General features: G+C 33.8%; 1 protein-coding gene across 4 annotated transcripts in view; it reads left to right on the top strand.

The window, feature by feature from the left end:
- USP47 (ubiquitin specific peptidase 47) overlaps positions 1-26,246 on the top strand; it is a 100,098-nt gene that overhangs the window by 60,096 nt on the left and 13,756 nt on the right. For 3 of the 4 annotated variants that reach the window (XM_043902951.1, XM_043902939.1, XM_043902960.1), the window contains 11 exons: positions 10,003-10,098; positions 10,183-10,335; positions 12,766-12,933; positions 14,662-14,793; positions 15,225-15,301; positions 15,858-15,913; positions 18,361-18,473; positions 19,213-19,317; positions 22,285-22,492; positions 23,981-24,096; positions 26,048-26,167. In XM_043902951.1, the coding sequence (XP_043758886.1) occupies positions 10,003-10,098; positions 10,183-10,335; positions 12,766-12,933; positions 14,662-14,793; positions 15,225-15,301; positions 15,858-15,913; positions 18,361-18,473; positions 19,213-19,317; positions 22,285-22,492; positions 23,981-24,096; positions 26,048-26,167 (1,344 nt within the window). The remainder of the gene's footprint in view (positions 1-10,002; positions 10,099-10,182; positions 10,336-12,765; positions 12,934-14,661; positions 14,794-15,224; positions 15,302-15,857; positions 15,914-18,360; positions 18,474-19,212; positions 19,318-22,284; positions 22,493-23,980; positions 24,097-26,047; positions 26,168-26,246) is intronic. The other variant, XM_043902947.1, reaches the window with a different exon arrangement.

Raw genomic sequence — 26,246 nt, 5'->3', positions numbered from 1 at the left:
TATGCTAGGTACAAAAAACAGCTTTTAGTATATTGAAATAGGCAGGTTGATAATAAAAGTGTTGAAAATTATATATCATGTAAACATTAATCAAGAGAAATGAGGCATGGCTATATTAAAAGGAGATAAAGCAGATTTCAAAGCAGAATTACTAGAGACAAAGAAGGGTGTTGTCTAATGATAAAAAAGGTCAGTCCATCAAGAAGACAGCAATCTTAAATGTGTACAGACTAAGTTACAGAGCTGCAAAATATGTGAAGCAAAAGCTGTCCAAAATGAAAGGAGAAATTGACAAATCTACAGTTATAGTTGGAGACTTCAGTGCCCTTATCAATAATTGATAGGTAGACTCTCTAGACAAAAAATTAACAAAGATATGGAACCTAACAATATCATCAGCCAACAAGCTCTAATAGATATAAAACCGTGCACTTGACAACAGCAGAGTACACGTTCTTCCCAAGTGCCTGTGGACTGCGTGTGAGGATAGACCATATCCTGGGCCGTAACACAGACTTCAGTTTAAAAGAGTTAAAATCAGAGAGAGAGTGTTTTTCTGTCACACTGGAATCAAATTGGAAATCAGTAACAGTTAACTGGAAAAACACAAAATGTTGGAAAAATAAACAGTGCACTTCTAAATAATCCATGAGTCAAAGAGGAAATCTCAAGGCAAATTAAATATATATATATTTTTTTAATGGATATGCAGATGTGTAACATATCAGGAATTTTGAGACACAGCTGAAGCAATACTACAGAGAGGAAAGTGTTAGTCGCTCAATCCCATGGTTCCTCTGTCCATAGCATTCTCCAGGCAAGAATACGGGAGTGGGTAGCCATTGCCTACTCCAGAGAATCTTTCCAACCCAGGGACAGAACCCCGGTCTCCCACATTGCAGGCAGATTTCTTACCGTTTGAGCCACCACGGAGAGGAAAATTTATAGCTTTAAATGCTGGCCTTTAGTATAAATTCTTCCATAAGAAAAAAGAGAAAATGTTATGAATTAATAATGTAAGCTTCCACCTAACCTGGGAAAAGAGCAAAAGAAACCCAAAGCCAGCAGAAGGAAGGACATAATAAAAGAGCAGAAATCAGTGAAATTGAAAACAGAAAATTAATAAAAGCAGTTATTTGAAAAGATCAATCCAACTGATAAACCTGTAGCAGGACTGACAGAGGGGAAAAAGATAAGATAAAAATTTCCAGTGTTAAGACTGAAACTACTACTATTACAAACCTTGTAGATATCCAAAGGATAGTAAGGGACAATTCTGCACATACAATTTGATGACTTAGTTGAACTAGTGCCTTGAAAACCACAAAGTACTCATATGACTTAGATAATTTTAGTAGCCCCATAACTGTTAAGATATTAAATTCATAATTTAGAATCTCTTAAGAAAATCTGTTAAGTTGTAAAGTTTTCACTGGCGACTTGTACCACATATTTTAGCACAGTGAGCACCAGTTCTTCACAACCCCTTTCAAAAAATAGGAAGGAACCTTCCCCAATGTGTTTTATGAAGCTCCTCTTATCCTCATACCAAACCAGATAAAGGCAGTTAAACAAACAAAAAAACCCTCAAATTATGACCAAGCCAGTTTCCTTAATGCATATGGATGGAAAAATCCTTGTCAGAATATTATTAAATAGAGCTAAGCAATATATAAGGAGAATTATATACCATGACGAAGTAGAGTTCATTCCAGGAATTCAAGGATGGTCAGTATTTTAAAAATCATTGACTGTAATCTACCATATTAACAGAGACAGGAAAATTGGCATGATCACATTAATTGACTTAGAAAAAGCTCTTGACAGAGTTCAATAATCCACTTATGATAGAAACCCTAAAAACTGGTAATAGAGGATAATTTTTCTTAAACTTATAAAGAACATATTCAAAAATCTTCAGCTAACATCATACTTCGTGGTGAAAGACTGAATGTTTTCTGCCTAAAACATCAAGGTTATCTCGGCAAGTATGTCTGCTCTTAATTCATTTCAGTACTGGAAGTCACAGCCAATACAATAAGGCAAGAAGAACAAATAAAAGGTATACCAATTAAAGGAAGAAATAAAGTTGTTCCCCCTTTTTAAATTACTTTTTTTTTTTTTTTAGTTAGAAAACCCCAAGGTATTTGCCAAAACAAAGCAAAACCCTGGAAAACTAAAAAGTGATTTTAGAAGGTAGCCGGATATAAGATAAGCGAACACAAATCAGTTGTGTTTCAAAATATTAGCAAAGAACATGTGGAAAGTGAAATTAAAAATACAATACTATTTACAGTTGTGGGGGGAAAAAAACCCTTAGGTGTAAATCTAATAAAATATGGTCTGGACCTATGTGTTGGAAACTATAAATTCTGAAAATAATATTTAAATGAAGAGACACTCTGTTCATTGATTGAAAGATTCACATGTTGAAGATGTGAGTTCTCTCCCAAATTGTGTAATTTTAATGAATTCCTTTCAGAATCTGACAAACTTTTTCAACCTCATTCTAAATAACATAAAAAAGCTAGAAGAGCTAAAAGAATTTTGGAAAAAGAATAAAGTAGGAGAAATCTGTCTAGTTGATTTCAAGACTTATTATATACTTAACAATAATCAAGGCTTTCTGATACTGGAAGAATAAGCAATAGATCAGTGGAACATAATAGAAAACCCAGAAATAAATCCACACAGATAGCCCAGCTGATTTTTTAGAATTGCACAGTGCAGTTCAATACAAGAAGGATGGTCTTTTCAACAAATGATGTTAAACAGTTGGGTATTCATATTTACAAAAATGAACCTCTACTTAAACCTCACAGCTTGTACAAAATTAGCTGAAAGTGGATCATAGACTTAAAATGTAAAGTTATAAACTTTTAGAAAAAAATGTAGGCAAAAATTTTGTAGATACAGGGTTAGGCAATTAATTCTTAGATTTGATACCAAAAAGTACAGTCCACAAAGGGAAAAATTGACAAGTTGTATCTCAACATAATTTTTAAAACATTTGCCCTTTGAAAGCCAAAGTGAGGAAGATAAAAAGAGAAGCTACAGACTGGGAGAAATTATTTGGAAAGCACATATCTGACAGGACTAGTATTTAGAATACATAAAGACATCTCGAAGCACAGTAATAGAAAACCCAAACAGTCCATTTAGACAGCAGGCAAAAGACAAAAGCATTCCATCTAAGAGCATATACAGATAGCAAATAAATACAGGAAAAGATATTCAACATCTCTAGGGAAATGCAAAGAGCCAGACATAACATAACAACTGAACAGCAGCAAAACGGAAATGCAAATTCAAACCTTACGGAGGTAACACACTACCAACAGAATGGCTAAAATAAAAAATAATGGAAGCACAAAAAACTGGCAACAGTGTGGAGAAACAGGATCACTCATGTATTTGGTGGGAATGTGAAGTATTATAGGCAGTTTCTTATGAAGCTAAACATGAAATGACCATCACCTCCAGTAGTTACACTCTTGATTATTTATCCGAAAGAAATGAAAGCTAATTACATGTTCATAATGTCTTTATTTTTAATATTCCAAAACTGGAATCAGCCCAAATGTCCTTCAGCAAGTAAATGGATTAACTGGGGTGCATACAAACCATAGAATACTACTTATTAATAAAAAGGAATAAACTGCAATACACATAGAAACTTGAATGAATCTCCAGAGAATTATGCTGCGTGACAAAAGCAAATCTCCAAAGATTACATATGATTTCATTTACATAACATTTTTGATACAACACAGTTTTAGAATTGAGAAATTAATCAATGCCAGAGCTTATAGAGTAGCTGAACCCAGGGAAAGGATGGGTAGGTGGTAACTATAACAGGACAACGTGAGTGATCCTTGTGGTGTGGGAACTGTTCAGTCTTTTGCCTGTGGTGGTAGATACATGAGCCTATACAGGTAATAACATTATATAGAATTTACTGTACACAGATGCACAGACAAATGAGTATACTGAAACTGAGAAGACTGGAATAATATTGGTGGGTTATATCATCAGTATCCTGACTCTGATATTATGCTATAGTTTTGCAAACTAGTTACCTACCATTTGGAGGAATGGCTCCATGTACAGGGGGCTCTGTATTTTTATAATTGTATATGAATCTTCAGTAATCTCAAAAATTGCAATTAAAAGTAGATAGCTTAAGTAAAAATAGAATCTTTTTCCTACTTTAAAGAGAAATACAAAGTATATATTCTGGAAAAGATAGTTGACTCTAAGGAACACATAACTGCATATCAGTAGCACAGAATTGCTAAGTATATTAAAGTCAGTTAGAAAATAGTTATCAGTGGTAGTTCTAATTTATCTTCTGTGGTTCAGTTTGAAAAATAAAATATGAAGTAGACAGTGAATGATGGAGAAACAATTTTATATGTAAGTTAAGAGTAAATGAGGATTTATAGGCAATACTGTTTCTTGGTTCTATCTTTTGATTGCACTATACCTAGATTTTCTATATTTCTTAATCAAAGAACTAAGGATATAAGAATTCTCTATATTCTATTCTGAATGCTGAAGATTAGGGTCTAAAAAGCTGTACAGTTACAGTTTGTATAATATATAAGGAGGTATAGTGCTAGGAAATAAAGCTATTATCTTCACTCTGGAATGATAAAAAACAGTTACAGTCAACCCAAAGCTAGTTTGGAAACATGACTCAAGAATAGTTTAACATGTAAATCCATGGCTGATTCATGTCAATGTATGGCAAAAGCCACTACAATATTGTAAAGTAATTAACCTCCAACTAATAAAAATAAATGGGAAAAAAAAAAAGAATAGTTTAACATACTCAAGAGGACAGCTCATGGTAAGCATGAGCTTACCTTGTGTGTGAGTGTGTATTAGTAATGGCACAGTGTTTGTATTGTGTTGCATTTTTATGATCCATGACTTGTTTTTTAGTATCTAAAATATAGTTCGGCATGATTTTGTTGCCTCATCACATTCAGTTCAGTTCAGTTCAGTCGCTCAGTCGTGTCCGACTCTTTGCGACCCCATGAACCACAGCACGCCAGGCCTCCCTGTCCATCACCAACTCCCGGAGTTTACTCAAACCCATGTCCATCGAGTCAGTGATGCCATCCAGCCATCTCATCCTCTGTCATCCCCTTCTCCTCCTGCCCTCAATCCCTCCCAGCATCAGGGTCTTTTCCAGTGAGTCAGCTCTTCGCATGAGGTGGCCAAAGTACTGGAGTTCATCACATTAAGTGAAGATAAATGTATATAACTACATTAGCCCATACATACTTTATTTGTTGAATGAACAGATGAACTGAAACTAATATTTATGGCTGGCTAATCTTTATTTATAGTTATTCTATCGGCAACTTTTTAAAAAGTGGATAGGAAACTAAAGAAAATTATTAGTGTAGCTTTAACTGGTTTGTGAATCTAAAGGATAATTTCAGCTGTCTGAATCTACGTAATCCCATATGTCTTCCCCAAACCATAGGCAAAAAGGAACACTAACAAAACCCAACTGACCCGTACCTTTTGGATTACTAGGAGACAGAATAAATACGAACTTTAAATTACCAGAAAATAGCAAAATTATCAAGTTCCAGGAGACCTTCCAGTATTGTTGCAAGTGTGTGTGTGTGGAGAGTATGGGATGGGATGCTTTAGAGACTCCATGAAACAGAGGAGTGGGGGTTGGAAGACTTGAATGAAGATGGAATACCGTTAAATGAGAAAGTACAGCAGTATGTGCCAAAATAGTGAACTCAGACTGGGACTTGGTAGTTTATAGCACCAGCTATAGAGAAGGAATTTTAGAGTGAGAAGGGTTAGGAAGTGACAGCTTTGGAGGAATTTTGCTTCTAGAGAAGGAGATAAACCGAAAAGGGATGATGCCTCTGAGTCATAGCAGTGAGAAGACAAGAAGAGAACAACTCTGCAAAATGAAAAGGGGACACCAGCCTCTTCTTCACCATTACCCATTCACAGAATTGCACTTCACTAAGTTGACATAACGTACTCACAAACTAAAGAATGCCACCCACAAAATGACTATGGGAAAAAAGCAAACTTACACAGCACAGCTGTTGAAAGAAAACAGAATATATGTATTAAAGCATTTCAGTTGATGAATAAGTAGACATACACACACAGCCCTGAAAAAGTAACCCTCAAAAAAATAACCACAAAATAGGATACTGTAACACAGTTCTCTGGACTAAGTATTCTCAAGCAAGCAGAATAGAACTTGGTATCCAAAAATTTAAGGAGAGAAATGGATTAGAAAAACAAAGCAAGAAATGCAGTGTGAGCTGATCAAACTCAGGAAGGAAATTGAAGAAAAGATGAAACTACATTAGAAATGAAGAACTAGTTATAAAATACTAAAGAGAAAATAGGATGGAATGAAAGCAAAGGAAGAATATAGAAAATGAGATAAAGTGAAAATTAGGATCTCAAAGCAAATGATTGTAAAGGAAGACTGGCAAAGGAAATCCAACATAATTGGACTGTGTGAAGAATAAAAACACGGTAGAGTAAAACTTATAAACTGTAATCCAGGAAAACTCTGTAGGAATTGGAGAAGTTTAATCAACTTTTTGAAAGATTTCCCCCCCCCCCCCCCACCATGCCTGGAAAAACAGATCTGGAATGATCAACTCAGACATATTTTAACAGACTTTTAAACTTGAAGGATAAGTTGGACTGACTGGCATATTTTTGAAGAGCAACATGCAAGTCATAGCAACAGAATAGCAATTTCAAGAAAGTAAAAATTGTAAGCCAAGAATTTGCTATCTAGCCAAGTTTTTCTTCAATTATTATGGCAATAGAAAATCAAACTTTAAATATTGGGGGACTCTGATTATTTTATCTGTAAACCTTGAGTTTATTAGAGGGTGAGCTCCACCCACCCAAGAGGCCACTGGGGAAGCTTCAGCAAAAGGACCGTGAGCATTTAATATATTGTAGAATTAAGGACTAAATAAAACAAGGGGGAGGACATGATAGAAGAAAGTATGAGATACTGTATCTTAATGTACAAAGAATGCTTCTCTTAAAAAAGGAAGAAAAGAAGAAAAGGGGTTGTAGAATGAGGTCATAGACGGTTAAATGGGGGGAGATCAGGATACCATTTAAAATAGGCAATCTAGACACTAAAAACTTAAGGAGGAGGAAGGGTTAAGAATACTAGCAAAAGTGTGTATAAATACACTAGAACAAAATTGCTAACCTTCCTAAATACCAAAAGAAAATGTAGAAAAATAGCAAAGAAAAGCACCATGTAGAAAAAAACAGTAAATATTAAATAGAATAATTAAAATACACAATAGTGACTGAGATGGAGCAAAACATTGGTCCTATTAGATATGGATGGGCTTAAATTCCCTATTAACAGTAAAAGATCTTCAAATTGACTTGTAAAACAAACATTAAAATATGGGTTAAGCAAGAATCCAATAATGGATGCTAAACGAAGGTGGAAAACTTGTTAAGGCTCAGTATTTTTGTATGGTCTCTCAAGTGTCTTCTTACAAATTGCTTATTAGTTGGAAAGAGGAAAAAGTAATAACCATATAGTGAAGAAACTGGGCAACACCTTGACCAGGTGATTGAAGTTAGTATCACCGGTAGGGATGTTAAGGACATCATGCACTTTGACTGTGATACCCTTTGAAGAATACCTCATTACTTAGGTAGTAGTTTAGTAAGGAAGGCATAAACTGAATCTAACCATGAGGAACATCAAACAAACTCAAATTTTGGAACATTTTATAAAATAACCTGGCCTCTTCAAAAATTGTTAATGTCATGAAAGAAAGTCTTTGAAACTGTTCTTATAAAATGAATCTGAAGTCATCCAAATGCAGATTTTGTTCCTGGATTTGATTCTGTGCTGGATGGGGAGAAATACTGTAAAGGACATTATTAGAGTAATTGACAGAATTGGAATATGGACTGACAAATTACCAATATTAAATTTTCCTGAATTTGATTAACTCCTTTGTTTTTATGAGAATATCCTTTTTCTTAAAAAGTCACGTTGAAGATTAATGGGAAAAACGTGTATGAACCTGCTCTCAAGTGGTTTGAAAAAACACATGATGTGAATGTAGGTGGGAGAATGATAAAGGAAAGGTAGCAAAAGGTGAAAAGTTGGTGAGTCTGGGTAAAATGTTTAAGGGAATTTTCTGTTGTTCAAACTTTTCTCTGGATTTTAAATTCTAAAAATTAGAGCTCTGGCTGTGAACTATAAGCCAGAAATCAGTACATACATATAGTTTCATAAAGTAGAATTTGAGTTACATAATTTTCTCACTCTCCCCCTTTTTTAAAAATATATCAAGTGTTGTACCAATTCAGTTTCCATTTGGAAAGCTCAACTGATTTTTTATCTGTCTGTGTTAAGCTATAGATGTGATTGCTCTTAAATCTTCTTTTGCTCTTATGTTTTTGAAGAATTTGCCTTTTTCATACTTAAAATATGCTCTAGAAGGGAAAAAAATCATTTTCTAAATGTGTTCTTTTTATGACCTGTAAAATGCTTGAATATATGGAGAAAAGCCAGCTATTTCGTCCCCTTCACCCACCCTATTAATGCTTCTTTGTGTTCTGAGGACAAAATAGGAGATGTGTGAAGTTAGAAGCATTTTGTGTATTTTTTCATAATTTTTTATCTTACTCCAGAATGAGCTATACCAAGCATTGTGCGAATTTTATACACTTGGTAGCTGTTTTTACAACTAACTCCATTTTGCCTGATCAAGCTTACTTTATCTTTAGAGGAACAACTTGTTCTATAGCAAAAAAATTTTTGAAGATATTTTGTCTTAGTGATTGCACTTCTTTTTCTTTATATGTAATAACTATTGTCAGACCATGTCCTTAGACCATGTGTGAGGAATAAAGGTAATACCAAATGAAATTGTGCAGTCCCCCTTTATATGCTGTACAGTCCATGGAATTCTCCTCGCCAGAATACTGGAGTGGGTAACTGTTTCCTTCTCCAGGGGATCTTCCCAACTCAGGGATTGAACCCACATCTCCCACACTGCAGGCAGATTCTTTACCAGCTGAACCACCAGGGAAGCCCAAGAATCCTTCAGTGGTTATCTAACTTATCCCTTCTCCAGAGGATCTTCCCGACCCAGGAATCAAACTGGGATCTTCTGCATTGCAGGCAGATTCTTTGCCAGCCGAGCTACCAGGGAATCGCCAATCATATATGTTGTACTAACTGAAACTTTTAATTGCAAAAAGTCAATGATGAAAAGTTGAAAACTTTATACCTACTGATTCTTAAACAATATTCATACAAGTTTCTTGCTTCTGTCTTAAAGCTGTATGGAGAAAAAGAGAACCACGTGGTTCCACTAGGTGAACAATCCAGGAGCTCTCATATATTTTCAAGTGGAGCAGTATCTGACAAGCAGTGAGATGGCTGCACAATGGTTTTCAATCTTTCTAATTAGTACAGTGGTGAATTACTAACTGACCCTAAATATAGTGATGAAGGAAAATTATTAGAAAGTGTACAGATAGTGTACACTTCAGATGTACAGATAGTGTACACTTCAGAGCACTGTTTTTAACTGTGCAGTTTAAAATAGTCTCCTTTTATAAGAAGAATGCAGTGACGTATGCAACTGCTTTTTTAAGTGGGGAATTACTTTTTAATCTAAAGACTGAGGATCTATTAGATTAGTTAGCCAAAAACCACAATGTAAAATCTAAGAAAATTAAGCAGAGATGACTGATGTGCAAGACCAGGAAACATAGCACTCATACAGAATGAAACAAAGTAATTTTTTGCTGTTTTATAATGATAAAATCATTTTGTTGCTGATACTTTTTTCCCTTTTTTGTATTTGAATTCTTAATTTCCTAGCCATTCTATTTATGAGTATTTTGATAATTACAATTTTCTTATTTTCAGGACTTTATCATTAACATTATAATATTTCACAATAATTATACAACAATTTATTTTCTAACTAGGAAGAAGCATTGCATGCATTTATTCAGCCAGAGATCCTGGATGGCCCAAATCAATATTTTTGTGAACGTTGTAAGAAGAAGTGTGATGCACGAAAGGTAGATGCCATGTAGAAATTAATACTTAATTATCTGAGATAATATTCAGTATTCAGTAGATTCTCCCCACTTCTTTTTTTTTAGGGTCTTCGGTTTTTGCATTTCCCTTATCTTCTGACCTTACAATTGAAAAGGTTTGATTTTGATTATACAACCATGCACAGGATTAAACTGAATGATCGGATGACATTTCCTGAGGAACTAGATATGAGTACATTTATTGATGTTGAGGATGAGGTAAATACTTAAAAATTATACTTCAGTTTTGATCAGAGTAACGTGATATTTGAAAAGACAAGGATATAAACTCTAGAATTATTTATTTAATTTGAGTGATAATCTTATGTTTCATAGCTTTCTCTTTTTTAAAAAAGCATGTTTATTTATTTGACTGTGCTAGATCTTGGTTGCAACATGTGGGATCTTTGATCTTAGTTACAGCGTGAGGGATTCCATGACCAGGGATCGAACCCAGGCCCCCTGCAGGAGGAGCTTGAAATCTTAGCCACTGAACGACCAGTCCCTTATATTTCATAACTTGCTTAGTTATTGAAACATAGCAGTCTAGAGATGGGCTGCATTTGTGTTCTGGTACATGATAAACAGAGAACAAATACAGTGTTTTGAATGAACAAGCAAAATGGGTAATGTGGCCTTAAATTTCTTGTTTTGTCTTAGTGACTTTTTCAAGCATTAAGTTTTCTGGGTTGTTCTCATTTAAAGTTTTGTTGTTGTTTAGTGAGTAAGTCATGTCCAACTCTTTGTGACCCCATGAACTGCAGCCTACCAGGCCGCTCTGTCCATAGGATTTTCCTGGCAAGAATACTGGAGTGGGTTGCCATTTCTTCTCCTGGGGATCTTCCCGACCCAGGAATTGAACCCATGTCTCCTGCATTGGCAGGCAGATTCTTTACCGCTGAGCCACCAGGGAAGCCACTTAAGGTTTACCAGATCATAAATTGGCTAGGTTGTAAAGCTAGATAATAAAGATATTTTTAATTAGTTTTTTAATTAAAGCTTTTAAGATAAAAAATTTAAAATTAAATATAATTTGAGAATGAGACTTTGAGGGCACAGATAATGCTAATTAATTTCTTCTACTCATTGATCTCCCCAAATTCTCTGGTTCCTCTGTCCTTATCCAGTAAAGGATTCATAATGTCCCACTCTATTCATTTGGAAACTCTTCTAATTTAGTTATTAGGAATATGTACAGTCACTTAACATAGTTGTTACAGAGTGATGAATCTTTCTTATTCTCAAAACTGCCATAAAGCATTTTTTTCTGATTGGAATTCATCACAGTAGTTAAAAAATGCCTTTTCCCAGAGGCTCAAAAATAATTTCAAACATTCTCAAGTTTTATTTATGCTCTTAAGTATTAAGAGTCAAATTATTTTCTGAGCTTCACTTTCCCTGTCTGTAGTAAAGTAAGGATGATAATTGATTTTTATAGCTTTTCTAAGAGTGCCTTAGATAGAGTAAATGTTCATTGAATGGTACCTGTGTCCAGGTAATAATTTTGAAAGGTTTAATTTAAAACAGTATCTCAAACACTTGTGCTTAAGCTAGGAAATCTATCCATAGTATACCAGACTTTCAAAGGAGATTTCCTACTCAAAGATAAGTATTAGATTGGTCTTCTTATATTCCTAATGTAGTTCTTGTAAAAGGAAGTCTTTTCCAAGGGAAAAAAACTGAGACAGAAAGTTTGACAGGAACTTTGAGGAAGTTACAGGTTCATTTCTTGGGAGAAGAGTAGGTGTTCTGGCTTAGTTAAAAGAGGTTTGGGGAATGATCTCTTTGAACTTCGTGTAGAATTCTAAAGTTGGTTTTCATTTCCATTTTTCCTTGAACCAGACTTTGTTGAAGAATGAAGACTATATGTTAGATGTAATCCTTACAACAAAATTCTTGGCAAAAAGTTGGTACTTACTACGTATTGCTTGGTTAATTCAAGAACTTCTATGCAGTGCCTTAAACTTATCAAGGGCCTACATTTTAGAGGAGAGTTTTTAAACTCTGTATTTAAAATATTTAAGGAGAAGGGAGGAAGGAGTTGTTTGAGGATTTCTAGGAAGAATTCTTTAAGTTAAATTTGTCTGAAAGAGATTTAAAAATCATAAAAGTATGGAAAAGTATTGTTTACTGTTGTTGCATTTCTGCCTCCTATAACTGGAGTATAAAATTCTTGAGAGAGACAGTATCTTGTTTTTCTTTCTAATTGTCTGTAATACCTAGCATAGTGATAAACTGAATTGAAAATTTGTTCAAGAAAGGAGATGGTATTCTTTCGGGATTTGAGAACAACAGAAGCTCACTTTGGAGCTTAGGTTCTCTGCTTTTATGGTTTTTAATGAAAGAAATGATAGTTTTATACTGTTACTTTGCAACTGTAAGCGTAAATGAGGTTTAGTAGAATTCTGAATCAATAATTTGTTAATAGAGTATGTTAATAAGGATGTTAACAGAAATGGTTTTAAAATATACTTTTTTGTTTAAGGTCTCACTTTTTTAAGAGAAAATAAATTTGCTTAAAGTAGAATAAGTATTTTTATTAGCAGTAGTGTCTTAAATTTTGCAAAGAAGTTGACAGCATATAAATTAAAAGGTTTACATTTTCCCTTTATTTGCCTTATAATTGTAAGACAATTGTGTTTTATTAAGAAGTCTCCGCAGACTGAAAGCTGCACAGACAGTGGAGCGGAAAATGAAGGCAGTTGTCACAGTGATCAGATGAGCAACGATTTCTCCAATGATGACGGTGTTGATGAAGGGATCTGCCTTGAAAACAACAGCGGAGCTGAAAAGATTCCAAAACCTGGACTTGAGAAGGTTTTTTATAATTTGTGGTTTTTAGTTGAAAGACAGAATGAAGTAATCGCTGAGCTGCTATTATAATTCTCTTAAAGAAATTTAATTGCTACTGTTTTTAGGCATATATATGATCAAAATTAACTTTAGGAAAAACTACTTACATGTGGGAGCGTTGACTTCTGAGACACTGAACTGTAACTGGCCCTTGAAGTAATAGCAAGGCTCTAAATCTTATATCAGAGTTTTCTCATATAGCAAATTGAAAGCATTAGGCTAGATATGTTCATTTAAAAAATTCTGGCTGTAGAATCCTTTCTGAAACAATAAGAGAATTAATCTTTTTTAGATAGGGAACCCCTCAGTTTCCCTCCCCTGCCCTATGACAGCCCTTAAGGGACTTCAAAAAATGGTATAATTCCATGGATTATAATTTAAAAACTACAAGACTGAGTAATATCTAGGATAGAATTTTTTTGTTACTAGGTCAGTGATTTTTAAGATTTTTCAAACTATTTCACATTTGTGTCATATACTTTTCTGAGGGTAGAATTACAGATCAAATGTCTTCAGCATGGTGTGAATAAATGAATCACCAGTGTGAAGACTGATCATGAATTCAAGTCTTACACAGTCATATTAAATACAGGCTTTTTAAGACAGTATTTAAGAATGGAGTTTCACTTGCATAAATCTGTTTTTCGACCAAGACTGTTATTCTCATCACCATTACCACTACTCTTTACCTTTTAAAATTATCTGTTTCTTTCAGGGCAGATAGATGAGTGTGAATTAATGTGATGAATAATGTAGCAGATACATCATAACTTAGTGTAAAGATCATTGCTTTCAAGCAAGAGTTGGAAGACTATTACTCAAGAGCTAAATCCATCCCTTGCCTGGTTTTTCTACATAGACAATTATGTCTTATCTTTTTTTTTTTCCCCTTTGTCTTGTTCCACTGGATAGGATTTCCCATAATCATGTTGAATAGGAATGGTGAGAGAAGACACTCTTGCCTTATTATTCCCAGTCTGAGGAGGAAAATATTCAGTCTCTCATCATTAAGTATGATATTGGCTCTTTCATAGATTTTATGGGTTTTTTTGTAGATGTTCTTTATCTGTTTGAGGATGTTCCTCTCTTCCTAGTTTGTTGAGAGTCTTTATCATGGATGGGTTTGGGTTTTGCCAAATGCTGTTCTGGATTCAATTGATTATGATCATATAATTTGTCTTCTTTAGCATGGTTTACATTGGTTGATTTTCTAATGTTGAACCAGCTTTGCCTACCTGAGAGACATCAAATCAATAGATTATTGTATCACAGATACTACATAAATATATTAGAAGATGTTCAAAATCATCTTACTTGAATTTTTAAAAATGTTAGTTGAGATGTATTGATTTTGATGTGCATATCAGAATAGTCTCGTGTTAAGCATCTGCTTCTAAAATTTCAGACTATTTTCTTCTTTTTACATAAATATATAAATTTATATCTCAGTTATGCATTGTTCTAAAGGTGACAGCATAATTAAAATGTGAAGGAATATGTTGAATGAAACTTGTGGTATATAAAATTATGTGGTGAATTACCATTTTAATGATCTTGGAGAAAAGTTGATTTGCCATAAATACATAGGACAACTAACATATTACCTCACTGTGTTTTAGTAGAGATTAAGAAATATACAAATTATGGTTTTGTGTTTTTCCTCTGCTCTGAGTTACTTTTTTTTTCCCTTAGAATTCCTTGATCTATGAGCTCTTCTCCGTTATGGTTCATTCAGGGAGTGCTGCTGGTGGCCATTATTATGCTTGCATAAAGTCTTTCAGTGATGACCAATGGTACAGCTTCAATGATCAACATGTCAGCAGGGTAAGGAGGAATTTTTTAAGATTATTATTCTGAAAGACAGGAGTAAGGATGTTTCTCATCAGTAGAAGTGTTTATTAAAAATGGGAGACAGTCTGCCCAGTGAAGCATTTTAAGACACATACCTAATCAGTCTTTTGTTTTCGGTAAATTTCCTTTGTTTATTGTTGTTATCTTCTTATTTTGTTTTATTTTGAGCTTGTTGAGTGTTGTAGAGATAGATTCCCAGTTTTCTTCTTGGCTTGAGCCTTCATGTGGGCTGCCTATTTAAGAGGACTAGAAATGACTGACCATTAGTAGCCACTGATTATGATTACATTTTGAGAAATGGTTATCTGTGTGGTCTGTTTAACTCTGAGGTTAAAACTTGAGTTCATATTGACATAAAGGTGTTAGATCGTACCAAAAAAAGTAAGTACTGTAACAACTTTTAGATAACACAAGAGGACATTAAGAAAACACATGGTGGATCTTCAGGAAGCAGAGGATATTACTCCAGTGCTTTTGCAAGGTAAATAACTTCCTAGTTTTACTGTTCATAAATTAGAATTACAAGCTTTTCAACATTTTATGCATTAAAAAGATTTAACCCAGGGGTCCACAAACTGTAACCTATGGGCCAGATTCAGCCTGCCTGCAGTTTTTGAAAATAAAGTTTTATTAAAACACCACCATGCTCATTGCTTTAAATACTGTATGTTCATCTTTTCCCACCACAACAGCAGAGTTGCCCGCAAAGCCTATGACTTTTACCATCTGGCCCTTTTCCGTAAAAAATTTGCTGACTACTGTCATTCAAGAACTGTCATTCCTTGACTGTCATTCAAGGACAAAGGTTTTCTGAAGATTTTACTATGTTACCAAGAGAAGACAGGATTTTCTCCTAAATGTGTCAAAGTAGTCTTTTTGCCTAGAATATTTAAATCTGAACCTGTTCAAGAACACATTATTTTTAATTTTTTGAAACAATGAAAAAATTTCTATTTAAAGTAAAAATTTGATGCTAGCAAATGGAATCTTTACAGTCGACTTTTTGTCCCCATTAATCATTTTTATGTTTCTACTAGCTCCACAAATGCGTATATGCTGATATACAGACTGAAGGACCCAGCAAGAAATGCAAGTATGTTGACATATAGTTACTTGATTTTTGTTTGTGTTTTTAAAAAAAAAATTTTTTTTGCAAGCTTTATAAACCCAGATAACTACTTTTAAATGATAGGACTATTAAATTTTTTTATGTGTAGAAGATTTAATTATAAAGATAGTTTTGAGGTAATACTAATTGGTAAAAGCATTTGGGAAAAAGTGGAACTTTTCTTTGTAACACACTAAGAGACAAAACTTAACTTCCTCTGCATTATGTACATTGGATATTTATTTCCAATAAGATTGTATTCTGTGTAGTTTGGTGCAGTGATGACAGTCCCTGATCTGTGTAGCCGTCATAACTCACAACTTGCATGTCCCAGAGGAAATTATTTATTTAACTTTTCTAAGTTTACTTTCCACAAATGTAAAATGGGGATGTTATAGTTTTTTTTTTAAGTATTTTATAGTCTTGTTATAGAAAATTGAGGTACAATTTTAAGCATTTCGTTTCATACTAGAGTTAAATATCTTTGCTTATTTGCTTAAAAAGCAGGTAAAATTTTAAGAGTCGAGTATGCATCCTTTATTATATTTTAATTTTACTAAGAATCCTAAAAATAATTCTGTATACAAAGCATGTGGATTTGCCTTTCTTTTTTCCTTTTGTAATTGCTACTTTAAAAAATTACAGTTCCTACATTTTCTTGCTAACTCTGATCTTGACAGAAACAGTATTTGCAGATAGGTGTATGATGTGTGTGTGTGTGTGTGTGTGTGTGTGTGTGTGTGTGTACACAGAGATATATAGACAGGTGATATGTCTGCTCATATTTTCACAATTAATATAATCATTGTCTTTGATTTCAACATATTTCCTTTGTTTAGAAATTGCCATACTATAAGTAAGTCTTTTAAGCAGTCTAGTTAATGTTTGTTTACATTTTCATAAACCCTCATGAGATTGTGAATTCAGTTGTTGCAGGGCCTAGGACTTATTTGTCTTTTCACCAATGGTATGATTCAGGGACTGCTGTATAAGGGTTCTTCAATAATTTATAATGTAATTATAGGAAAGAGAAAAAAGAAATTACAATGAGAACTCATTTCAGAATAGAGATTTCAGAGTAGAAGTGTCCATTCTCACTTTATACATAAAGAAACTATACCCAAAGAGTGACTTGTCCAAGGTCATAACTGTCTGGAGATAGGACCAGGATTATAGTTCACGTATCTTCTGTGGCACTTGATATCCCATATGCTTTCAGTAGTGCAATAATTCAACTTTCTTTTAGCTGCTCCTCCCAACTCTAGTTTTGTGATAAAGCACCAGGGGGCACTGTATGTATAATGTGGAATATTTTTTAAATTAGAGCTCATTTCTAAAAACATTGGATTTTTGCCTTCCAAAGAGGAGTGGTTTTTTTTTTAATATAAATTGTTCTCTCTTGTTAATGCCCAACAATCATTGGCTTTATTAAATAGTGTCATAATCTCATACTGTCACTTCTAACACTTTGAGTTACATTTGAAGTTCTTTGATTAGAAGGCAGCTGGGAACTTCCCTGATGACACAGTGGATAGGAATCCGCCTGCCACGGCAGGGGACATGGGTTCGATCCCTGGTCTGGGAAGATTCCACATGTCATGGAGTGACTAAGCTTGTGTGCCACAGCTGTTGAGCCTACACTCACATATTGCAACTGCTCAGCCTGCGCACGTGCTGCCACTATTGAAGCCCATGCACCTAGAGCCTGTGTTTTGTGACAGGAGAAGCCACTACAATGAGAAGCCCACGCACAACAAGAAAGAGTAGCCCCTGTTCGCCGCAACTAGAGAAAGCCCACACAAAATAACGAAGACCCAGTGCAGCCAAAAATAAATAAGTAAATTAAAAAAAAAAAAGAATTGTGCCTCCCTTATTAAAAAAGGCAGCTAAAAGACTACTTTGAGAACAAAGAAAAGATGATCATATCAGTGAATAATAATAAAATAAATACCATTTGTAGTAGTAGAGTAGCAACAGTATTTTTTGCATTTCATTATATCCCAGGTAATAACTCTTTGTAGTAGGTGCTATTAATTAACTGAAAAAAGCCAAGGTTTGGAGAAGTAAACCTGCCCAAGGTTGCACAGTTTTGTGATAGCACTATTTTAAATCAGAAATGCTTTTATTTTCAAGTTTAAGGGAGGCTTTTTCACTCTAAAAATCTTAATTTACATGCTAGAGTTGTCAGGAGCCAAGAGGTATATAGGTAAAGATTCGGCTTTTTTGAGACCTATCCATGTGTCATTATTACCTACCTCTTCACCCTTGTCTGAAAGAAGTTTGTGTTCCATGTTGAAAGATTGATGTAATTGAAGTAAATTTTAATAACAGCTGTAGTAGAAGTATATTCTCTGGAAATATAGTAGAACAAAATTGTATAAAGGAAGCTCAGTCTCAGTGGCACTGTTTCACCCTGTTTTTACCATTAATAGAATTTCTAGAAGCAGATGAGTATCCAGAACATATTAAAAACTTGGTGCAGAGAGAGAGAGAATTGGAAGAACAAGAAAAGAGGCAACGAGAAATTGAACGCAATACATGCAAGGTTAGATTTCCTAATTTACTTTTAATTAAAAAGTGCTGTTAAACTTTGCTTAACTGTTTTGCTTAACTGCATTTCTCATAACTTACTCATTGAGTTGTGTAATCATTAAGCAGTGTAACCAGCTATATTACTGAGGTAAAGTGATTTTATTTTATGCATAAAAAACCAGTAATGTGATAATAGTGCTGGTAAGGTTACAATGAGATGAACTTTGTAACATTCTCCTACAAGAATAAATTTATAAACCTTTCTGTCTAGCATTTGCATTAGATTTATCAAGAGCCTTAAAGCGTATTTATATTCTTTCATATGATTCTCTTAAAAAATATTATATAATGAAATAATTACAGTGCAGTAAAAATTTCGACTACCACAGCATTCTCCACAGTATTTTCCAAATTAGGGAAAAATTGGAAACAACTTGAATGTTTATCAGTAGGAGAGTGATTTCATAAATTGTGATACATGCTTATAAAGAAACATATAGTTGTTAAAATGAATGATTTTGAATTTTTGGTAGTGACACAGTATCAGTTTTTTGTTTTTTTTTTTTGACAGTATCAGTTATTAAGTGAGATAAATAGACCTGAGGGAGAGTGATCTCAGTTATATTTTAATATATATTGAATATATTTTAATATTAAGAATTTTAATAATTTGATTTAAATACTGTCTACAAAAGTAGTTTGATTTATGACTTATTGAGTTAATGATGATATTTTACATTTACATTTTTTAGATAAAATTATTCTGTTTGCATCCTGTGAAACAAGTGATGATGGAAAATAAATTGGAGGTTCATAAGGATAAGACACTAAAGGAAGCAGTAGAAATGGCTTATAAGGTATGTTTAATCGTACTGTTGGCAGTTAATTATTGATATCTTACATAATGGTACTAACATTTTCCCAAGTTTTTGTTATAGTCAGTAGTAGTATAAGCACTTGCAGTAGCTTTTTTTTTTTCACTTTCAATAGCCCATTAAATCCTAATCTCTTAAGGAGCATAGTTTATACCTCTTCTTTGAAATGTGATTCATTGCTTTTGAGAACTTTCTCACTCTGAAAGCCAGTTAAGCTTTCTAGAACTCAGAAATAAAATTAGAAACAAAGATATTTATTTATTCTTTATATTCAAATTGTTTTTGTTTTTTATTGCTAAGTCATGGCCTACTCTTTGTGACCCTATGGACTATAGCCCGCCAGGCTCCTCTGTCCATGGGATTCTCCAGGAAAGAACACTGGAGTGAGTTGCCATGCCCTCCTCCAGGGGATCTTCCCAATGCAGGGATCGAATCTGTGTCTCTTATGTCTCCTGCATTGGCCTGCAAGTTCTTTACCAGTAGCACCACTGTAGCAGGTACTTATTGAATGACTACCATATGAGGTATAAGAGAACTAGAATGAACAAGATAACATGAGGTGTTAGAGGTACCAAAGTAAGCAAGATAGGCTCACTGCCTTCATGGAGTTTATAATCCCACTGGGGGAAAAATGGACAAAATATTTAAACACCACAATATTTAAATATTTAAAGATAATTTGCAAATATCTTATTGTTTAGATGCTATGAAGTAATTCAGAAGTATATTAAGGTTATTTAATCTGAGACTTAAACCATGAGAAGGAGGCAGCTGTGCAAGAAACTGGAGAAAGAGCATGTGTAAAAACTAAGGTGAAGAAGTGCATGATAAAGAAGCTGAAAAAGGAGGCATTGTTTTTAGATCGTCTTGAATGATAATAGAGTGGCATAAAACAAAATTAAACAATTTTCTCAGGATAGAAATTTTATTTTATTCTAAGGATATATAGTTCAGACCTAGAGAAAAAATATGCATGCTGCATCATTTCATTTATATTTATGAATAGAACCAATGAAAAAAATAAAAATAATTCATAAGATCACTGGCATTTATCCTCAGAGTGCTGTGTATAACCCAGCACAGCCTGCACCAGAATCACATTCCTATGAAAAAACTAATTCTTACAAATAAATGTGAACTTACGTTTTGGCTCCTGGGATTCAAACATTTTAAATGAGTACCTCAAGTGGAATTTTTGGACACACAAAATTTGAGAACTTCTGTTACATACCTGGTCTTTCATAGCATTTCATCAGTATTGAAAATTTATACTTAATTGTCACTGTTTTAATTAATGTTACTGTCCCTCACTAAATTTTAAGCACTTACAAGGGTGAAGAGTGCCCTGATTTTGCTCACAGTTGCATTTCTACTACTTTTACCTAGTCAAAATTGGATGGGTATAGGCATGAACAAATAATAAATGGATAAATGTCTCTGGGTTCACCTGATTAAAGTAAAAATCCTTTAAACATAATGGTGGACTGCAAGCTAAATAATAGTGAAACCAAATTAGACTAAAATGGAGAAAATGTCTTAACAGGTTTATACAGTAAGGTCAATCAATGATAGTGGTAAGGGTAGTTTACAGTCCGTCAGGTGTGTGTGTGTTTGTTTGCTTTTAATTTTTATTGAAGTATAGTTGCTTTATAATATTGTGTTAGTTTCCCTTGTACAGTAAAGTGAATCAGTTATATGTATTACGTATAGCCCCTCTTTTTTAGATTTCCTTCCCATTTAAGTAACCACAGAGCATTGAATACAGTTCCGTTTGCTATACAGTAGGTTCTCATATTCCATCAGTTTTTAATGTAGGGGAAAAAAAATCTTGTCTTAAAAATAGAAAGTAAAAGCTCATAAAGGTAAAGAGTTAAATAGAAGAGAGAAATTAATCTTACATAAGAAAGGTAAAATTCCATTTGTGGGGTGTGAGTGAGTAGAGTAGAGGACAAATGGGGACAAACCAAGGTTTACGCACTTTGTGTAAAGTCATAATCACACGCCGTAGATGAGTATGAAATGCTCCTAAGCAGTCCTGCCCTGTGTCGCTGGGAGGTTCATGCTGTGCTGTGCTTGGTTGCTCAGTCCTGTCTGACTCTTTGTGACCCCAAGGACTGTAGCGCATCAGGCTCCTCTGTCCATGGGGATTCTCCAGGCAAGAATACTGGAGTGGGTTGCCATGCCCTCCTCCAGGGCATCTTCCCAACCCAGGAGTTGAATCCAGGTCTCCCACATTGCAGGCAGATTCTTTACCATCTGAGCCACCAGTAAGCACAAACCTTGAATGAGTATTAAATACTTCTAAGCAGTCGTACTCTTATTTCTCTGAGAGATTCAGTTCCCACTTAAGTGATTGTTGCATGGAGTGTATGCCATCTACAAGTGACATGGAATAGAGGGGAAATTTTTGATAGAAATTCCTATCTCTGATTTGTTGGTGTTCTGTTGGCTTAGATTGCTGGGGATGGTTCAGAGAAGAGTGAGGTAGCACTTGTGAAACAGGAAGGCCTTTGTGGTAGCTCAGTAAGGCATGCTGTCCTCCTGTGCTTAAGAAGAGCACTACCAGATACATGAATTACCAGTTTTTCTCCAGATTGGGTTAAGATAACAAAAGATGCATGTTCTAGTTGGTTATTTTCCTCTTATGTTTCCAGGTTAATTGTTATAAAGCAATAGCTTTACAGTGCGTTAATTTTGAGTGCATCTAAAGTTTAGAATGTTAACTTTTTAAAAGTCTTTAAAATATGTTGGTATATAGGTTGTATAATTTGAGGGATAATAAAATACGGTTATTTTAAAATACCATTTAGGTCATGCCTTTGAGCTTTGGTGCAAATCATAAATATATATGGACTTCATTGTTTGTTAGGACCTCTTGTTAGTACAGTTACACATCAGATTAAAATATATATATTTTTTTCTTTTTCCTTGGGTGTTGTATTCTTTTAGATGATGGATTTAGAAGAGGTAGTACCCATGGATTGCTGTCGTCTTGTTAAATATGATGAGTTTCATGATTATCTTGAACGATCATATGAAGGAGAAGAAGATACTCCAATGGGTCTTTTACTAGGTGGAGTCAAGTCAACATACATGTTTGATCTGCTGTTGGAAACAAGAAGACCTGATCAAGTTTTCCAGTCTTATAAACCTGGAGGTGAGCATTTTTATGGTATCTTGAATTGTAAAGGACTTATATTTTCATAAAGTTTTCTGTTTATAGAAATTATTTTTAAATTTTTTACATGTTCTCAGAATGTATAATAATTTTGATAGGTTTTGAAGTAGTAAGCAACAAACCTGGAATTAAATTCTAGACTACTTTCAAAAAACTATACACAAAATTTAAAAAACAAATAACAAAGCAAAAAACAAAAGTCTTCAGTAGGATTTTTCTTCTCCAGTACTAAATCATCCTCCCTTCCTACATCTGCCTCTGCCTCTGCCTCTCTCTTTTTATAGAGAAGACCACGGCCCAAAAAAGTATATTCTCATAAAGTCTCAGAAGTAGAGTCTTCCAGGGTCTCCTTGAAGACATGGTTCCATAACTCTTTCAAATTCTGTTCTTCTGTGGATCTTCCACACCTCCTTTTTTTGAAGCCTCTTCTTTCCAAAGTAGATTAAGTATGGTATTCTTTCAAGAGCTTCTTCAGTCATACTCCGCTCTATCCATAAAGAGTCCCTTTGGAGCATTTTCTTTCAGATTATTTTTGAACTAGACTGTAGAGATTATGATAAAAGTATAACATTGGTCAGCAAAATAACTCACTTTTTAAAAAGAGAACTCGAAACGTTGTTGTGTATTATGACACTTATAATCTCCTTTATTGTTTAATAGTCAATACTTTAGAATAATATTCAAATTTAGATTAGCTACATTGGGGGAAATGGAAGATTGACATGTACTATGTACAAGAGATTAAAACAGTTAAAGCTGGAGAATATCTACTAAATCTAGTGATTGAAGATCATTTATTTTTCTGGTGACTGAAAGTTAAGTTATATGTGATATCCTGAAAACAGGAGAGGAGAAGATGGCATTAAGTTGTAACATGAAAACTTTTAAATCAGAAAACAAAACATGTAAACCAAAAGCTTTTCTGTTGAATTTTCTATAGGATATAGAGAATATTATTTTGAGAAGAAGTCTTTGATTATGAACAAGGTCTTGAATTGCTTAGTGAAGGTTGTAAAAAGCAAGTAGGGCTTCTATGTCCCCTTTAGTATTTGTTTTCTCTAGTTATTTTCTGTTAGTGTTGTGGTTTTGCTCTGTATTTTAGAACTTTGGATATATATTTTTACTATGCTTGAAAAATTTGACAGGGGTGGTATTAATATTTTATAAGGAAACAAAGCATGTATTTTTAAAAATCACGTTTTGACTTTTGCCTTTTTTAAAGAGATCTGTAAGAACCTTTTTATTAGATTTATTTTTTAGTTCTTTATATATATTTGTAATGTGATAAATTGTGAAAGAAGTGTTAATTGTATTATGCATGTTAACATATACATCTACCATTTTGACAATTAGAAAAACATTATCTTTGCTATCTGTTAGAAACACATTTAGAATGCATTACTAATGTGAAATGCCTTTTTAAAAAAGAACCTCCATTTGTGTTTCTGTGTTTTTCAAATGTGACAGAAGTAATGGTGAAAGTTCATGTTGTTGATCTAAAGACAGAATCTATAGCTGCTCCCATCACTGTCCGAGCTTACTTAAATCAAACAGTTACAGACTTCAAACAGCTTATTTCAAAGGTAAGTTTTAAAATTGGTCAATGAATATTTTTAAATGCCTGCTATGTACAAAGCACTATGTGATAGTTATAAGATGTAGGAACTGATATTTACCTCAAGAAGCCAATGTATTTATAGCTTGGAGACAACTGTAATTGGGAGAAAAGGATACTTCATATGGAAGAAACAGACTGACCTAATTGTGAAGATAAGAAGTGTGAAGCAAGTGCACATAGCAATGACATGTGTGTTTGGCTGGATCATTGTAAAGTACATGCCTGGAAACATAAGTTCACTTTATCTCATGGCAGGTTTTTAAATGTAAACAGAAAAGTTTGGACTCTGTTTAGTGTAAGCAGTAGGAAGTAGGTTGGTTGGTTGGTTGTTTTTCTAAGTACAGCAGTGTTATGATATGAGAGCTATGCTGTAGTGTGGCAGTTCGGGCAATTCCAGACTCGTGTTCCCAATGGACTGAGGGAGGAGTCAGGAACATTATTAATAGATGAGGTTGTTGAAGTAATTTAGGTGAAGACACAAGACCAGAAATGAAAAGAGTGGAGATTGTAAGAGTGAATCTATAAATAAAATTGGCAGCACTTGGAATTGCTAAATATTAGGGCAAGGCAGGAGCACAGAAGACCTGAGGAGTTTCACATTGGGGTAACCAGAAAGATAGTGATAAATGAATAAGTAGTAGAAGAGTAAGCTGCTATCAGTCACATTATGTGAGCTAATAGTAAAGAGCATAGGCTCATTCAGAATTTTTGAACTGGAAAAACATGATGATGAAACATTCAGATTTCCTTGAATAGAAAAACTGTTTCACTCCAGAGAAAAGATTATAATCCTTTCAGGGGTGTCGTACTCTGTAGAACATTGAGCACACAAATATAGGCAAAATTAACCCAACTTAGGGTCCTTTGGTGTGGTGGAAATTGTTCAGAAATCACAAGTCAAAAAACTTTCAGCCAGTCATTTCTAGTTAGTCATTTTATGGTAGTGTTGTCTTTTATCTCATCTGGAATTTTTTAATGTCTATTTTAACAGAGTTGTTGTGAACATGAGTAAAATAAATAAATGCTCTTTTTGTGAAAAAGTGAAGTATTATATAGAAGTTAGTTATGAATTATTACTATGTTAAAATACTTCCAACACTTTTGCCACAGTAATAATCAGAGGAAACAAATCATACTTTGAAGTCATAGTTTATGATTAACTGCTCTGTTTTACAGTTTAATCTAGAATACGAGCACTGAGGTAGAATACAAAAGAAACACATGCATTTTCTTCCCTGAAGAAGCTTATAATTTTGTTGGGGAAAAATACGTCTATAAAGTATAAAGACAGTCAGAAAACGGATGCCAAGAAATTTAGTGTTTATAACTAGGATGCCTCAGAATTAGTCATCATTAACTATACAAGTGAAGTTTTGTAAAATGTAAATTATTTTTATTTGCTCATTTCATGAGAAATTTCTTAAGTGACACCAAAAATTAAGGACATGGAATTTTAGAAGAATTTTAAAATTTACCTACTAATTTAATCTCATTTTACACAGAAAAAAAATTGATTTAGTAGAAGTATTAACACAATACAGAAGATCTGATCAAAAGTCAAGAAGTTAAGTGGTTTGACATCAGTTCTCACAGTCAGTTACTCAGTTTCTGTGGAATCATCACCTCATTTACTTCATGAGTTTGGGAGAAATAGAACTTGTAGTGAGTAATTGTTACTTTTAAAATAGTTTCAGAGCATACATTTATAAGTGATTTTCTGTTCTTTACAGCCTAATTAGTGGATAGGACTAATGATGTTTTTTTAAATTTGTAAATCTCTAGTAAGATTATTTTTCTCTTAATTTTCTTTCTGATGTTTCTAAGAAGAACTCGGCATTGTCTTATTTTCCCATATTTCCAAGTCAAGCATAATTATTTTTAAAAAGTACTTTTTAATTAAATCACTTTCATTTTAGGCCATCCATTTACCTGCTGAAACAATGAGAATAGTGCTGGAACGCTGCTACAATGATTTGCGCCTTCTCACTGTGCCCAGTAAAACCCTGAAACTTGAAGGGTTTTTTAGAAGTAACAAGGTATGTCTTTTATTTTTCCATTACTGTTTTCTATACTGGTCTTCACCATTTGTCTGAAATTTTACCTTTTAAATTCTCA

The sequence above is a fragment of the Cervus elaphus genome, chromosome 1, assembly GCF_910594005.1.
Source record: "Cervus elaphus chromosome 1, mCerEla1.1, whole genome shotgun sequence".
NCBI classification, from domain to species: domain Eukaryota; kingdom Metazoa; phylum Chordata; class Mammalia; order Artiodactyla; family Cervidae; genus Cervus; species Cervus elaphus.
The sequence above is the reverse complement of the archived record's forward strand: the minus strand, read 5'-3'. Positions and strand labels throughout refer to the sequence as shown.